Raw genomic sequence first — 15,328 nt, 5'->3', positions numbered from 1 at the left:
GGTAACAAAGTTACAGTGTATGAGGTCGAAACAGGAGGATTTCTTCACAACTCTGGCTGTCACCACGGTACTCGAATTGTAAATATTGCAGTGGGTTTACTCTCCAACACACCGGTGTGCTGAACTAGTCACTAATTGGCACGTATTGTATAAGTGACAAACCTTACTAATTGGCTGTGTCCGGTGGTGGTGGGTTTAACGACATATTTATATTTATGCGATCTAACCCAAGAAAAACCTCTATCATTGATAATATTGGTCGCGAAAGCCTACCACATGTTAAACAGGTAACACAGTCCCTTCCTATTTGGCGCACACCCCCTCCCCCCCAAAGGGACATCTCCCTCCACGGTTAAGCTCCATCGGCATGATCCCCATGTGGCAAGCACTCACCTGCGGCCCGGGGAAGGGCCCGGGAAAGCCGGAGGAGCCGAGGCCGGGAGCGGGGCCGGGGGTGTGGCCTGGGGAGCCCGGTTCGTCCAAGAGGCGGCCGGGACTCGTCGCCGCCAGCGGGTCAGCGTCGCGCGGCGGGCGCGTGAAACCGCGCGAGGTCGACGTGCCGCCCTCGCAGAAGTGACTGTGCTCCAGCGCGCTGATGTACTCGCACACACTGTGGCAGACGCGCGTGGGCACGGTGCGTTTATTAAACCACCATCACGTGAACTGCGGTTTATCCTCACGGCGGCGGTGGCGGCTTTTGGCTGGCCATCGAACAAAAACGGTCACTGTATCGCGTGCTTTCAGATGCGCTTCTGCGGCCGTCTGGAACACCCTGATTTCAGATATAAGGAAGCCACTGGAGCTATGCACTTTCAAATCCAGATTGAAAACTAATTTCTTTAAAACTGCTTTTGTGTGTATAAGTGCGGTTTGGCTATATATGGTGCAAAATACGTTCAACATACGTATTTATGTATGTAGAACTAATTTCGTACCATATGTAGCCAACCATACTTAAATTGTAAATGTTGTGGGTTCCCTCTGCAACACATGGCTGTACTGAACTAGTAATTAATTGGCCCGTTTTTATTTACGTGACAAACTTTACTAATTGGCTGTGTCTGGTGGTGGTGGGTTTAACGACACATTTATAAGTATTTATGCATGTATGTTGAACTTGTTTTGCACAGCACGTAGCCAACTGCGCTAATTGGAGGTACGGGGAAGGATAACGAGGGGCGGAACAAAATTGGGATCAGGCCGCGGCACAGCTCAGGGTGAGCTCGCCGCTCCTCGCCTCGAGAGGGAGACACGGTGAGCTCGAGTCGAACACGGGACCTCATGGTGCCGCAGGCGTGCGGGTTGGAAAGAGGAGGTTGTGCCGGGGGCTTGCAGCCAGGGAAAGTGGGCGCGGGCGCTCACCGGAAGACGTGGTGCCAGCACTCGGACGCGTGGCTCCCCATCTCCAGCCCTACGTCCAGTATGGCCTCCATGCAGAGGGCGTGGGCCGCGTGAAGCCTCACGCCGGCGGGGCGGCCCATCTGCTCAAGTTTCTGCTCTACCTTCTGTCTCACTGCACACACAAATGCGCACAAAAGATCCCCCGTGTAGCCTTCACGGACTGTTGGGACAAGTGCTGTTTTTTTTTCAAAATTGAAAACTCATTTTTTTTCGAACTGCTTTTTATATTTCCTCTGTTGTATTTTCACCCTCGCGCCTCAGAATAGCACGGTTGGCTACTTACGGTGCGTTAGAAGTTCAATAAACATACGTACATACGGAGCACCTACGAAGCCCAACATGGCACAGGAGGAGGGTGGGTGGCCTGCACCATGCATGGCCACCTTTGTCTCCGCAGTGGCAATGTTTACACACAGCACAAGGAAGCCATTTAAGGCCAAGTCGACCTATGGCAGGCCCAGGTGCTGTTCCGATATTCACCACTGGATCTGGCCGTGAGTGGGAATGGACCTCGGACTGCCGGGTTTGTAACACAGCACGCTAATCGCCACACTACCGCTCCCCACAAAATAAGTTTAACACACGTACATATTTATGTGCCCTCTGTCATGACTGTTGATTTGGGTTCAATAAAATAAAAAAGCAACCACAGTGCAATGGTTTAGGCATCATTTAAGGCTGAGTTGACCTAGGCTATGTCCAGGTCATGTCCTGATATTCACCACCAGAGTTGGCCATGAGAGGAAAATTAAACTCGGGTCATTGATACTGTATCACAGTTTGATAACCAATGCACCACTGCACAAACGAATACACACAAGGGCACACACGCATACACCACGTCCCCATAGAGTCTCTCACACAGTTGGGGGCACGTGCTCTCAGCGAACGCAAAATGTGTTTGTCAGCCATCTCGGAAGGCTCACACCTGGGTTTGAACCCAGGAATCTCAACAACGCAGGCTCAGCGTCTCTCGAAAGGATACAACTCCCCTCTGCATCACCCCACCATTTAGCGCACATGCGTTCCAAATACATGTGTTGATCACGGACGTGTGTTATTAATGTGTGAGTGCACTCAAAGGAGGTGTCATGGATGTTTGTGGGGAGGGAGAGGAGGGAGGGGAGGGAGGGAGGGGGAGGGAGGGGAGTGAGGGAGGGGAGTGAGGGAGGGGAGTGAGGGAGGGAGCGTCACCGTGGGAGATGGAGTCGGATGGCTCCGTGATCTCGCGCTCGTCCCGGTCGCTGAGCACGCACGACGCGTCGGCCATCTGAGCCAGCGCTGAGGCGCAGTTCGCTGCTACTCCTATACGAAACGAGACAAAGACAAAGATTCCCCCCCCCATATTGCCTGGGCAGACTTTTAGGGCAAGGGCTGTTACCGAGTAGCACCTAAGAAGGCATTGCCCCAGACACTCATTCGATGCCGAGATGACCTAGCGGAGGCTCCGGATTGGTTCAGATAATTGTCACCGGTGTTGGCCGTGAGGGGGAAACGAAACTCAGGTTGTTGAGTTTACAGCATCCTGCCATAACCGCTAAACTACATACATATAAATACACATACAGTTGATCATCGATTATTCGTCTGCTTCCAACATTACCCGGCGGTCCCAGGATGATCCGGCGAAACCAGAAAAAACGTTCCAAAGACTGTACCAGTCCGGTGATCGGCACCGTGTGCATGACAAAAAAGTATCTATCTTTGATTTCAGTGTCAAATATTATTAACAGTACATTACACACTACATACAACAATTTAAACAATTAAAATACTGCACGTATATATACACACATTTTTCATGACGAATAACTAAAGTACTAACAACAAAAAATGTACAGTGCGATCCGGTGAAAAGTGTGTGTAAAGGCTGCATCAGTCCAGCGATTGTCAAACACTTGTTGTTGATACAACAGCGTAGTAGTGTGTACATGACCCCATGCAGAGTCTTTGATATTGCAGTGGTAAGTATGGTTCAGCAACTTTTTACAGTGGGATATTTATTTTTGTCTATTTGTATGTTAATTTGTTCCAATTTCATGTAGTAAACAATTTAAAACACTAAAAAACATATACACACAACACCAAAAGACTTATAGAAGAATGTGCAAAAATAAGCTATTTTAAATCATTATTATCTGGCTTTTTGAAAACCCGGCACCTCCTTCCCTCCGAAGCCGCTGGATAATCGAATGATCCACTGTACATACATACCCTTACAGATACATAAACAGAGGATAGATGCATACACTGATTTTTTTTCTCTAGTCGACGTGTATGTACAATTCTCTGCCTGAATGTTTGATGAAAGGCAGAGAGAAAAGGGAGCCCTTGAAAAAAAACTTCTGTTCACGAGTCAGTCTGCGTACCTCAGTCGGGTGTTAGCTGCTGAGGTCGTGATGGGTTCTCCTTTCATTCCTGTTGCTCCGTGCCCCCTGCGCACCGTTCCCCTTGTGTCGTAATGTGCACCGACGCCTACTTTATCGAAGCCGATATTGGCACGTTAAATCGAGATTTATTGATGTATTAATCTCGTATGTATGAGCACGTCAGTATATCAGCCTGTCAGTCCGCCCGTGAGTGAGTTAATGTGCCATTTTACGATGGGACTACTGCTGTGGTGTCATCTTGGTGTGGTCTGCGACTGTTGTTGTTTTTTCGACCTTGCCCAATCTTCATAAATCGGACCTATGTAACGAATTGATTCAAAACTTATTTATATTTAGTGACTTGCTTACTATTTTCTCTATTTTGCACCCTTATCATGTTTTGTTGTATTGTTTGCTGTTGTAAACTTACTGACCCCGTGCCCCCTACTGGACATCTGTGAAAAACATATTTTCATAAGCTCATCGGATTTCCTCCTCCTATTCTAAAAGAAACATTCTGATTTTGAGTGAGTGAGTTCGTCCACCGACACAGGTGCGAAGCCCTCTCACCGAGCTGGCAGCTGAGCCGCGCGGCTTTGCGGAGTCCGTCCAGGCTCAGGCACACGGCCTCGCGCTCGCGCTGCCGTTGCTCGCGAGCGCCGTCGCCGCCCAGCAGGGCCGAGAGCCCCCGTGTGCCGCCCCTGTTCCAGCCGCCCAGCGGCGCCGACAGGATGTCGATCAGGTTCCGCCAGCAGCCCACCAGGATGGTGCGCGCAAAGCTCGCGCCTGCAGAGGGGGCGGGGAGACGAGAAGAAGGCAGGTGTGCGTGTGTGTACATATGCTGAACTTCTTTCACACCGTGCTGATCGGAGGTGTGATGCGCAAGTTCTGTGGAGTACGGTGCAAAAACAACCTCACACCTTCTCGGTGGTGCCGGACGGTAACGCTGCCGTGGCTGTGAGCAATGCCATTGGGGGGAGGCCGATTCCATTTGACTGTTCGCCTCATGGCGCTTTGTAGCCACCACATCGGCAAATGGGGGCTCTGAATGGGTAAGAGGGGCTGGTGACCCCTCCACCTTCAATTCAATTACCACAAGACCACGATTTAAATATCAAATTAAGCTTCTGCCGGAGGCCCCAGGGTGCAAGGCATCTTTGACATCTTCTGGCCAAATCCCATTTGGGGGTGCTAGGAGACTGAACAGCACCCTCAGGGTTCCTCCAGAAATGGCAAAAAGCCACTACGAGTGGCCACGTGGAATGTTCGGAGGAGAGGCTGCGACTCCTCCGTTGTGAGCTGGACCAGTACCGCCTGGATCGCTGTGGTATTCAAGAGGGCGGATGGACTGGTTCTGGCTCCAGTCACTATGAGGGGTGGACAGCCATCTACTTGGGGTAGGAAACTGCCAAACAACATGGAGTGGTTCTTCTTCTGAACAAAAGAATGAAGGGGGGTGTGGAAGCTGGGCGGTGAGGTGTGAGAAGTTGTTAGTCCGATGCTGTTTGCATGTGTCCCCATCAATGGGAGGTGGGGAGTGGTGGTGGTGGCTTACGCCCTGCCAAAGATGACCTTCAGAGGAGAGATTCCTGCAAGGCCAAATGAATTAGACGCCTTCTATGACCTGCTGTCACTGGTGCTAGTTGAAGTGGTCCCTCGGGATAGTCATCCTGTTGGGTGACTTTAAAGCCCGAGTTGGTCATGACGCAGGCGCCTAGGCTGAAGTGATTGGAAGGCATGGGCCAGATTAGCTCAATAGCAATGGGAGGAGGCTGCTACACTTCTGTGGAGCCCATGGGCTTTTAATTACCAACACACATCGGCGCATCCACACATCATGAATGCACGCCAGGTCCAAGCAAGAACATCTGCTGGAGTATATAGTGACGGAACAGCGGATACGGGCCTATGTCCTTGACACCAGCACCTACCGTGCAGCTGATCTGAACTGCTTTTGTGTTAAGTTTGTTGTCCTTTCCCCGCACCTCCTATTGCACGACTGGCTACGTACGTATTCTTGGGTCTTACGGTAAAGTCACGTAGATAGGTTCAAAGAAAATAATAAAAAATAACAAAAAACTACGCCGTTTCGATTGCAACACAAGCGGTCATCTTTTTTTTTTTCGTGAAGATGACCGCTTGTGTTGCGATCGAAACGCCGTAGTTTTTTTGTTATTTCTTGTTATTTTCTTTGAACCTATCTACGTGACTTTACCGAAAGACCCAAGAATATTAATTCCTGCAGGCACAAAAGCTTTAAGTCAAGATTTGGCTATGTACAGTGTGACAGAAGTTCAATATAAATACACATCCTGGGTTTGCAGGCTGGATTACGTGAACTCACAAATCCTTGAAAGATCTGGACACAGTCCCATCAGTGAGCTCCTCCGACACGCAAGGCTGTATTGGCTGGGTCATGTAGCCTGCATGCCCAGCCACCGCATTCCCAAACAGCTTTTTCTTGGCCAGATAGAGGGGGCTTAATGGATGCGCCATGGTCTAGAAAAGAGATGGACTGATATGGTACAGGAGGAAATGGAACTGAGTGGACTTGCCGATGGCTGGTACCAGCAGTGTCAAGATCAGCGTCTGTGGAGGAGGCTCGTGAAGGACGCTACTGGGCAGTTGGAGGCAGGCGCCCTCCAATAATAGCGGAGGGCAGAGGCGCGACGCTCACAACAACGAACGGAGATCCAGGCAGCTAAAACACAGCAAGTTGGCACAGTAGGGGACACAGGTGGTGCATCTGCCAATCATCTCAGTCAGCTAACCCATGGCACCTGGGTCTGTCCCGTGGCGTGCACATAAAGTGCACATAACCTGGCACAAGCGCCATGGTGACGTCACCACCACTTCGTGGTGATTGGCAGTTTTTTTTGTTGTTGGTGTATGTAACACATTGGTTTTCTAAATGCATTTTCGATGCGAGATAATGAATATGAACACATAGAACAGGGAAGATACGCAGATAGACTGTCAAAATACTAAGTGTATGGCTGGGTCATGTAGCCTGACTGTCAAAATACTAAGTGTATTTTGACAGGACATGTCGCTAGAAAAGATCATGGGAAGAGACTGAAACTAATGATAAGAGTGGAAACCAATGGACATCCACCACAGAAATGGAGTAATAAGATCAGCTTATACGCAGGTGCTAGGTGGACTGTTACACCACTAGACTGTGTGTGTGCGGCTTACGCGAGTGTTCATAGAGGTTTATACATGTCAGTGTGATGCGTCCAATGCTATGAAATCGTTACCAGCTGAGACGGAGTCGCACTGAGCCTCGGCGTAGCGGTTGCAGGCCAGGGGAGAGTGACCCGACACCTCGAACACCATTTGTCCTCCGATCAAGTTGCTCCCAAGTCCGTCCAGATCTGCAATGAACAGCAACAAACGCTCTTCGAGGCAATGCCAGCCGGTCACTGTTCATATGTTGCAGTTCGAGTGGGTGATGGGCAATCGAAAAGGTTCAAGCTTGAAACTCATTTAAGTCTCAGTGCGTAGCTGCAAGGTGAGAGCCGTTTGTTTTGACTGCATATACGTTTTTTGAGGTTTGTGCTGTAATGCTGTCCAATATTATTTTGGGTTGTACTGCGCAGCGTCCGGCACGATTTCACTCCACGTGCTGGGAACTGAAGCTCCCAGGATGTAAAGAAATTGTTTTATTCTGAAAATATTTCGCCTGGAAAATCCCTCGAGATGGAACATCTCGTTTGCATGAGTGGTCAAGGGTATCATGTCGGAAATGATACCCTGAGACACAGCAGGAATCATGTCAAACAACAGGTGGTAACCACACCAACATCACATCGGATTCCTTGGTTTAATTGTGTCTGAATCGAGGGAGCTCTACTCAACCAGCCACTGCCCCCCCTCTCCCAGCTGTCCCTACGCCCCCCTGGTTTGGTTAGAAAAGGAACCCGGTACACCTTAACCAGTCTCTGTATGGGGAGATAGGACTACCCAGAGAGCGCAATCCCTGAACTGCTTTTTGCGTGTCGATTTTGTCGTCCTTCCTCGGCACCGATGATTAAAACAGTTGGCTAAGTACGGTGCGAAAGAAGTTCAAAAAGACAAAGATACCCCCGTATAGCCTTAACAGATTGTTTGGCGAAGTGCTGTTAGCGAGCAGCACCTATGAAGTCCAGCACAGCACACGAGGGAATGGGTGGCCAACATCATGCCCGGCCGCCTTTGTCTCCCCATTGGCGATGTTTAAACATCGTACCAGCCGAGTCGACATAGGAGAGGCTCAGAACCGGTTCAGATAATTGTTACTGGCGTTGGCCGTGAGCGGGAATTGAACTCTGGTCGCCGGTTTCGTAGAGCAGCATGCTCACTGCTACACTATCGATCCCCACAAAAGAAATTCAACACGCATACATGCATGTTTATGTGCCCTGTCATAACTGTTGATTCGGTTTCAATAAAATAAGATAAAAATCTACTAGGACTGCAATGGTGCAGGCTTCCTGTTCCTGTCCGCGCCGGCGCCGCACCGGTGAGCATGGTGACGAGGGCGGACGCGTTCTCCTGCGTGCTGGCCCGGTAGCCCGCCTCGCTCAACAGGTTCCTCTGCCGCACCTGGTTGTAAACTTCCTCCAGCCACGTGTTGGACAGCACCAGCATGATTCCGTTGCACTGCAGCTGCTGGGCAAACTCCCTCTGCCGCGGGGGAAACATTCGGAAATGCATAAGTCAGAGGGCAAGGGGGTAAGCGGGCATGCATGCTGAAGGGTGGGTGAGCAACTAGGTGGGTAGGTAGGTGACTGGGTAAGTAGGTGAGTAGGTAGGTTGCTAGGTGGGTAGATGGGTAGGTAGATGAGTATGTGGGCAGGTAGGTATATAACGGAGAAGTTAGTGTGGATATTTATCCAGGTGACCTACAGGGCTAGTGAATAGGTCATCAGTTAAGTTTGGGCAATGTAAATATAAATGTACAAGATGAATAGATCGATTACATTGCAAATGGTGTAGGATACGTTGGAAGGCGAATGTGTACATACATCTGCACAGAAATATGTATCATACCTGTCAACCCATACGGTTTACCCGTATTCCTGTAAAGGGGAATTGAGTAAAAAAATGTATGTCGATTTGTGTTGTGTTTCTCCTTTGTGATGGAACTTTGTAGGATGAACGTTGATATTTATAAGGGCACGGGGTGACCAACAAGGTCTGAATTGGTCTGGAATAAGCTAGGCACTGATAAGGGATTGACATGTATGATGTATAATTAACCAAAGCACTTGTCTCATGGACAAATGCAATCGTTCAACTTTGATATCGTGGCCATCGTGCCCAACTCACAATCGAGAAGTCGTGAGATCGATCCCGAGTTGGGGGACCAACCCAAGCTCACAATCGTTCCTCTGAGCCCGACCTAAGCGAGTCCCACTAGCTCCCGTTGAAACATCTCCGCCGCGTTCGACGGCAGCATTCCCTGCAGCGTAGGGCGGAGGCAGGTGACGATCGGGGGGGGGGGGGGGGTGCGAGGGGGGGATGGTGGCGCACCTGAGAGACGGGCGCTCGCGCGCACCGTCCGCGGTAATACTCGGCGTGGATGAGCTTGAGGTTGAGCAGCAGGGTGAGCAGGGACAGCGCGTAGAGGCTGTCCCCGTTCAGGAGCAGGTGGTTGGGCGTGGAGCGGCCCGCCCGGCTCCTCGATGATGCCAGCATCCCTGAGCCATGGGACACCACGGTGGGGGGCGGGGGGTGGGGGGCGGGGGGGGTCGACACGGGCGACGGCGGTCACAAAGCTGCGAGTTGCGATGACGGCGCAGTGGGATTTCCACGTCGTTTTCTCAGCGGCTTCCTCACTACTAGCGGTCGGCAATCTGTGACTCCGGAGCCAAGCCCAGTTCTGTAAGGACTGCTTCCTGATGCTATTTGCATCCATTGCGGCACTTGAAATCGTTTTTACCGAATAAAAAAAAAATGCCGAGTTAATTCATTTATATGTCCAAATAACCCAGAATGTACGTCGATCCCATCAGGCCTATCAAGCTGGGCACAATTGGGCCAGGATCATACTTGGAGAGGTGAACAACAGGCTAAACAAACGTGCAGCAGCCGTTGTGAACGGTAGAGGGCAGTGCAGCACAATACTGTACATCGTTGTTATTTCCTCCAACTTCATCAACCCGCGCTGACCATTGTGGTGAAGTATGGTCAAATAATCCTCAGTCCCAAAACATTTGACAGAGACTTAGAGGGCCAGATTGTCATCCTGACAATAGGTAACACGTAAAAAAAATTTGTGGTGAAAACGTGCCAAGATCACAACTAATCAGGGGCCTGGTTTGCCCAGGGCGTTGCGTTGACGCACCTGTCCTGGGAAAACTCTGTAGTCTTCCCAAAACATTGAAAGTCCTAGTTTTTGTCAGCTGCATAATCACGAATCACTCAAAACAATGCATTTATATGCAATTTGTTGTCCTTCCCCTACACCTCCGATTAGCACAGTTGGCTACGTATGGTGCGAAAGAAGTTCAACATACATTGTAATTGTGAGATATTCTTCTTCACATGTCGAGTGTTTTTTTTGTACCTAAGAGGCGGAAACCCTAAACCCTATCCACAACGGGGTAAACCTCTAAAACTGTGCACAGCAAACGAACGTGGCCCTTAGAATGAAATCCCAAACTTGATCGTTCACACAATTAAATTCATGGGATTTCCCGAGCTCCCAATGTCCTGATAGTGGAATTGTCTTTGTGCTGTTCGCCTTTTGGCGTCCTCTGGTCTATCGCTGTTTGAGACGAGGCTCTAAAGAAAGCTGTCTCTGGTGTGGACCAATCAGTTTCAAAGACAATGCATATGCTACCAGAGCATGTTTTTTGTTTGCATGTTCACAACAATTATAAGTGGCTAATACAGACATGATTCCTTGCCAAAAGGTTTTAGTTTGGTGTTTTAACACATTGACAACTGTTTTATTGCCAGAAAGGGTAAAACCTATTCTTACAATTAAGTTCGTCATTTTCCCCATCCCCAACCTCGCCCCGTGCCTACGGAGTCCACAGCGCCCACCGGTGGTGAAGTTCGACGCCAGCGTCTGCAGCTGCTGGTCGATGTCCTCTGCGCTGGCGGCCTGCAGCATGCGGGGCAGCACCGAGGCGAGCGCGTGCACGAAGAGACGCGCGTTCTCGCACTCCGCCTCCATGTCGCGCAGCAGCTTCTGCGACAGCCGCCCGTGGTGCGTGTGGTGAGAGCCGCCGCCGCCGCCGGCTCCTCCTAACCCTCCTGCGCCGCCGATGCCGCCCCCGCCGCAGCCGCCGCCAGCCACCGCGCAAGAGCCGGCGGATCCGGCCGTGCCGTCGTCGTCGGCGAGGGAGATGTTCTCGGACGAGCCGAGCTCGGAGAGGTCGGAGCGAGCCGAGTCGCGCTCCACCAGCATGGAGTAGCGGTCGCACGAGTCGAGCTCGGCGCGGCAGAGGTCGTGGTCATCGTGGCCGCACGACGCCACGCCGCCCACGCCCGAGACGGAGGCCGGCACGCAGCGCAGGCGCGAGCTCACCGACAGCAGGTTGCTGATCACCTGCAAGGTTGGGGAGGGCGAGGTAGACGCTGGTTTGCGCCGTGGTTTTTGTGTTTGCATTCGGGCTGTCGGAGCGGCATTGCGTTTTCGGCCTCCGTGTCTATGCTCAGCAACCGTAATTAATAAAAAAAATTATAATAATCAAGTCACGAGCGCTCTGGAGTCTTGATCCTGCAAGGTGCCAAACGTGATTTTGCTGCTAGTGTTGCTGATGAGTTAAAATTTCGAATTGGCAGTGACTGTCACAAATTGGAAGAAATGTTATCGACGCTCCTGAGTCAGTATTAACGAGGCTATCCATAGCATCAATGCTTACTCTTTGGTTCTTTCTGAACCAGCTGAACGTGTGGTTTGATTGAGATGTGACAAAAACACCATGAGTGGGTGTGCCCCATGTGTTCATGAAGAGGCCGCCCGAGGTGACGTCAGAAGTAGTTCTTTGATGTCAATCTTCCTAGGGTTATTCCTCGGTACAAGTTAGTGCACCGCTCACTGCATGAGTTTTGCATGGAAATATCTTCATTTAATGCGAGCACAATGTGGATATAACTATAATTGGACAAAACAAAGGTTAATGAGTGTACTATTATGTGCCATTACCATCTTATCAAAAGACAAGAACATGTCTGTTATCAACTCGTACAGAGAGCACTGATGTCGTATCACGTCCGAGAATGGCCCCAAAAGACGAGACATTCGATGCCAAGGAATCGTCTAATGGTGATTCCTGTAAGCACATTCAAGCTAACCATGTAAGAATGTAATTGAATGTAATTGGTCTTTTTTAAAAATGGGAATCTTCCATGGAAAAATGCAATTCCTGCGAGGTCTCTCCAAGGTGGAACCATGAGATTTGAATATGAAGTCCTGCATTAATCACCACCACCAACACAACCACTGCCACCACCACTCATGCCAATGCCACCATCGCCATCACTGTCACCAACACCACCACAGTCACCATTTCCACAACCACCAACGGGAACGCTACCATCAACGCCGTCATCACCACCAACATCACGACCATCCCTAATAACAATACAAAAGGATCGCCCGTGTAGCCTTAACAGACTAAATGAGCAGGTGCTATTAATGAGCACCTATGAAGGCCGGCACGGCACACGAGCGGATGGGTGGCCAGCACCAAGTACGTACTCATTTGAGGCTGAGTAGACCTTGGGGAGGCCCAGGATGAGTTCAGATAATCGTCACTGGTGTTGACCGTGAGCAAGAACCGAACTCGGCTCGCCGGGTTCGTGGCGCAGTGCGCTAACCGCTGCACTGCTACTCTCCAATAACACCATCATCACCAACAGCACCACGATCAACAGCACTGCAATCACCGCCACCATCTCAAATCACTATCCCTACCACCACCGGCATCAACGTGTCAGACAGTAGTCTGTCACCTCAGTGGGCAGGTGGATGCTGTGTCCGCGCTCCTCCAGCCTCGACTCGGCCCCACAGCTCCCACTGATAATGCTGCCCCCACCGCCTCCTCCTGCTCCCCCGCCACCACCGCCACCGCCGCCCCCTGTGTGTCCTTCTCTGTCGAGGCTGGCGGCATCCTCACTCGGGGTCTCACGCTCCTGTGGCACAAGGGCAAAGGAAGAGTCGAGTGTCATCCCCTCATGTGTGTGCGTGTGTGGGTTTCTCCAGGCCCTCCGGCTTTTCTCCTACATGCATTAAGTAATAACTAAACATTTTTTTTTATTTCACCAGGTAAGGCCCACTGAGCTGTGTCGCTCTTTTTCAGAAGCGACCAAGCCACAAATGATAGCATAATGGAGTGGCGTACCTCGTGGAAATTTATAACAGCCAAATACTCTGAAAGCACGTTTCTAAATAACCAAATGTCCAAAACCATGAACCTCTTGAAAATGTCTTGAGGCAGCAGCGAGGCATCCCTGGATGGAGATTATCATTATAACTACATCAATCGAGTGAAAGTGGTGCACTACTTAAATGAGCAGTGTTAATAAATCCACTGTCGGCTTCCAACAACGTGGTACTCATTTATCGACCTTAAAAGGATAATTACGATGCCCTTAGTGAAGCATTAGTAACTTGGCAAAAGCAATTACACAGTTTAAAAACATTTGTCTTGCGTATGGCAGTATGGCATTAAGCCCAAGGGCAATGTTGAGATATCCAAGCCACGAGAGAGGAGAGGGCTTCAGCAGAGAGTTTGTGTCATTTTGCTCTTCCTCCATTGAAGGAGCAATCTCGTGCCAAAATTATTGAGAACAGCAAAATTGCCAAAAACCAATATTAACTTGAGTGAAGTAAAAGCCTTAAGAGAATTGAGAGCAAATAAAGATATCCAAATTCTTGCTGCTGATAAGCAAGAATCACTGTTGTGATGCCCCGTGAGGACTATGAAAATAAAATCAAATATTTATCTTCTGGGTTCTTTCGGTAAAGTCACGTAGAATGGGAATAAAATAATAAAAATAATAGAATTAAATTATGTTATTATGTCCGGAAGACAGCGCTGTCTTCCGGACAGTCCTGTTTCTTCACCTGAGGAAGGCTACTTGTGTTGTGGCCGAAACGTCGTGAGAATTTTATTATGCTATTATTATTTTTATTATTTTATTCCCATTCTACGTGACTTTACCGAAAGAACCCAGAAGATGAATCCCTGCAGTCACGAAAGCTATGAATCGAAATCAAATATTTACTTGAAGAAGATACCTTGGAACTTAAAACAACGGCAATCATTGCCAAGTCATCAATTCCCAGGGAAGAGAAATACCTGATCAAACCAAGGGCATCAAAACCATCAAGACTTTATGGGCTACCAAAAATTCACAAATCTGATGTCCCATTAAAACCCATGGTTAGTACAATAGGCTCTGCCGTGTACAAATTAGAATACGTAATGAAACAAATACAGCCCTTCATTGGTAAGACCTCTTGTTCATCGAAAACTCTGAACATCTCGTAAATATAATTAAAGATATTAAGCTTAATCCTAATGATATTCTCGTAAGTTTTGATGTGACCTCTCTGTTCACGAGGGTTCCGGTCAACGAGTCAATTCAATTACTCGACACTCCGGTAACGAACAAAGGTTTAGCCAAAGATATCCCAAGACTAGCTGAACACTGCCGAATAAACACCTTCTTCTTGCGGCAAGGTGACTTCTATAAACAAAAGGAAGGACCAGAAATGGGCTCTCCTTTGTCTCTTGTGATAGCGAATTTTTACATGGAAGATGTTGAAACAAAAGCAATAGCTTCAAGCACACTAAAACCATCTGCTTGGTTTAGATATGTGGATGACACATGGGTGGTCTGGCCACACGGCAAATATACACTGAACACATTTATAAATAATCTCAACTCGCAAAACCCATCCATCCAGTTCACCATGGAAGTGGAAGCTGACAGAACTCTACCATTTCTGGATATTCTGCTCGGACGGGGTAGAAATAGTAAAATAACACAGTGTTTACCAAAAGAAAGCGCATACTGATGCCTATATTAATACAAAGTCACACCATCACCCCACACAGAAATCTGCTCTTATTAAGACGCTCATTCATCGAGCTAAGAAAGTATCAGATGGTGACAGTCTGAGAAGTGAAATTCAACATGTTAAAGAAGTGCTGCAAATTAACGGTTACAATGATGCACAAATCAACAGGGCATTGAATACCAAAACCAAATAAAAAAGCAAGAGCATTGAAACTGCCCAAGTAATTAAAACGATAAAAATACCGTACATTGCGGGAGTAACTGATGAACTAGCCAGATGTTTGGAAAAACAAAATATCCGAGTCAGATTTGGCACAGTACATAAAATACAGAATTTAATATCTGGTACAAAAAATGTATTACCGAAGCTATCAACAGAAGGTGTGTACAGGATTAACTGCACGTGTGGTAAATGTTATGTTGGGCAAACAGGACGAATTATCAGCACGAGACTAAAAGAACATCAGAGAAATATTAAATTCTCTCAAATGCAACTGTCAGCAGTAGCAGGAAAACGCGTGCCAACAAGGACA

The 15,328-nt window shown here is 48.8% G+C and overlaps 1 protein-coding gene across 2 annotated transcripts in view; it reads right to left on the bottom strand.

The window, feature by feature from the left end:
* The window catches only part of ARFGEF3 (ARFGEF family member 3), a 98,206-nt gene that overhangs the window by 49,694 nt on the left and 33,184 nt on the right, over positions 1-15,328 (bottom strand). For both annotated transcript variants that reach the window (XM_032973440.2, XM_076074902.1), the window contains exons 13-21: positions 12,723-12,902; positions 10,806-11,313; positions 9,288-9,454; positions 8,273-8,438; positions 7,031-7,147; positions 4,341-4,556; positions 2,596-2,706; positions 1,363-1,513; positions 394-610 (exon numbers count right to left, since the gene is read on the bottom strand). In XM_032973440.2, the coding sequence (XP_032829331.2) occupies positions 394-610; positions 1,363-1,513; positions 2,596-2,706; positions 4,341-4,556; positions 7,031-7,147; positions 8,273-8,438; positions 9,288-9,454; positions 10,806-11,313; positions 12,723-12,902 (1,833 nt within the window). The remainder of the gene's footprint in view (positions 1-393; positions 611-1,362; positions 1,514-2,595; positions 2,707-4,340; positions 4,557-7,030; positions 7,148-8,272; positions 8,439-9,287; positions 9,455-10,805; positions 11,314-12,722; positions 12,903-15,328) is intronic.

The sequence above is a fragment of the Petromyzon marinus genome, chromosome 51, assembly GCF_048934315.1.
Source record: "Petromyzon marinus isolate PM22_M1 ecotype Great Lakes invasive population chromosome 51, UKy_Petmar_22M1.pri1.0, whole genome shotgun sequence".
NCBI lineage: Eukaryota > Metazoa > Chordata > Hyperoartia > Petromyzontiformes > Petromyzontidae > Petromyzon > Petromyzon marinus.
The sequence above is the reverse complement of the archived record's forward strand: the minus strand, read 5'-3'. Positions and strand labels throughout refer to the sequence as shown.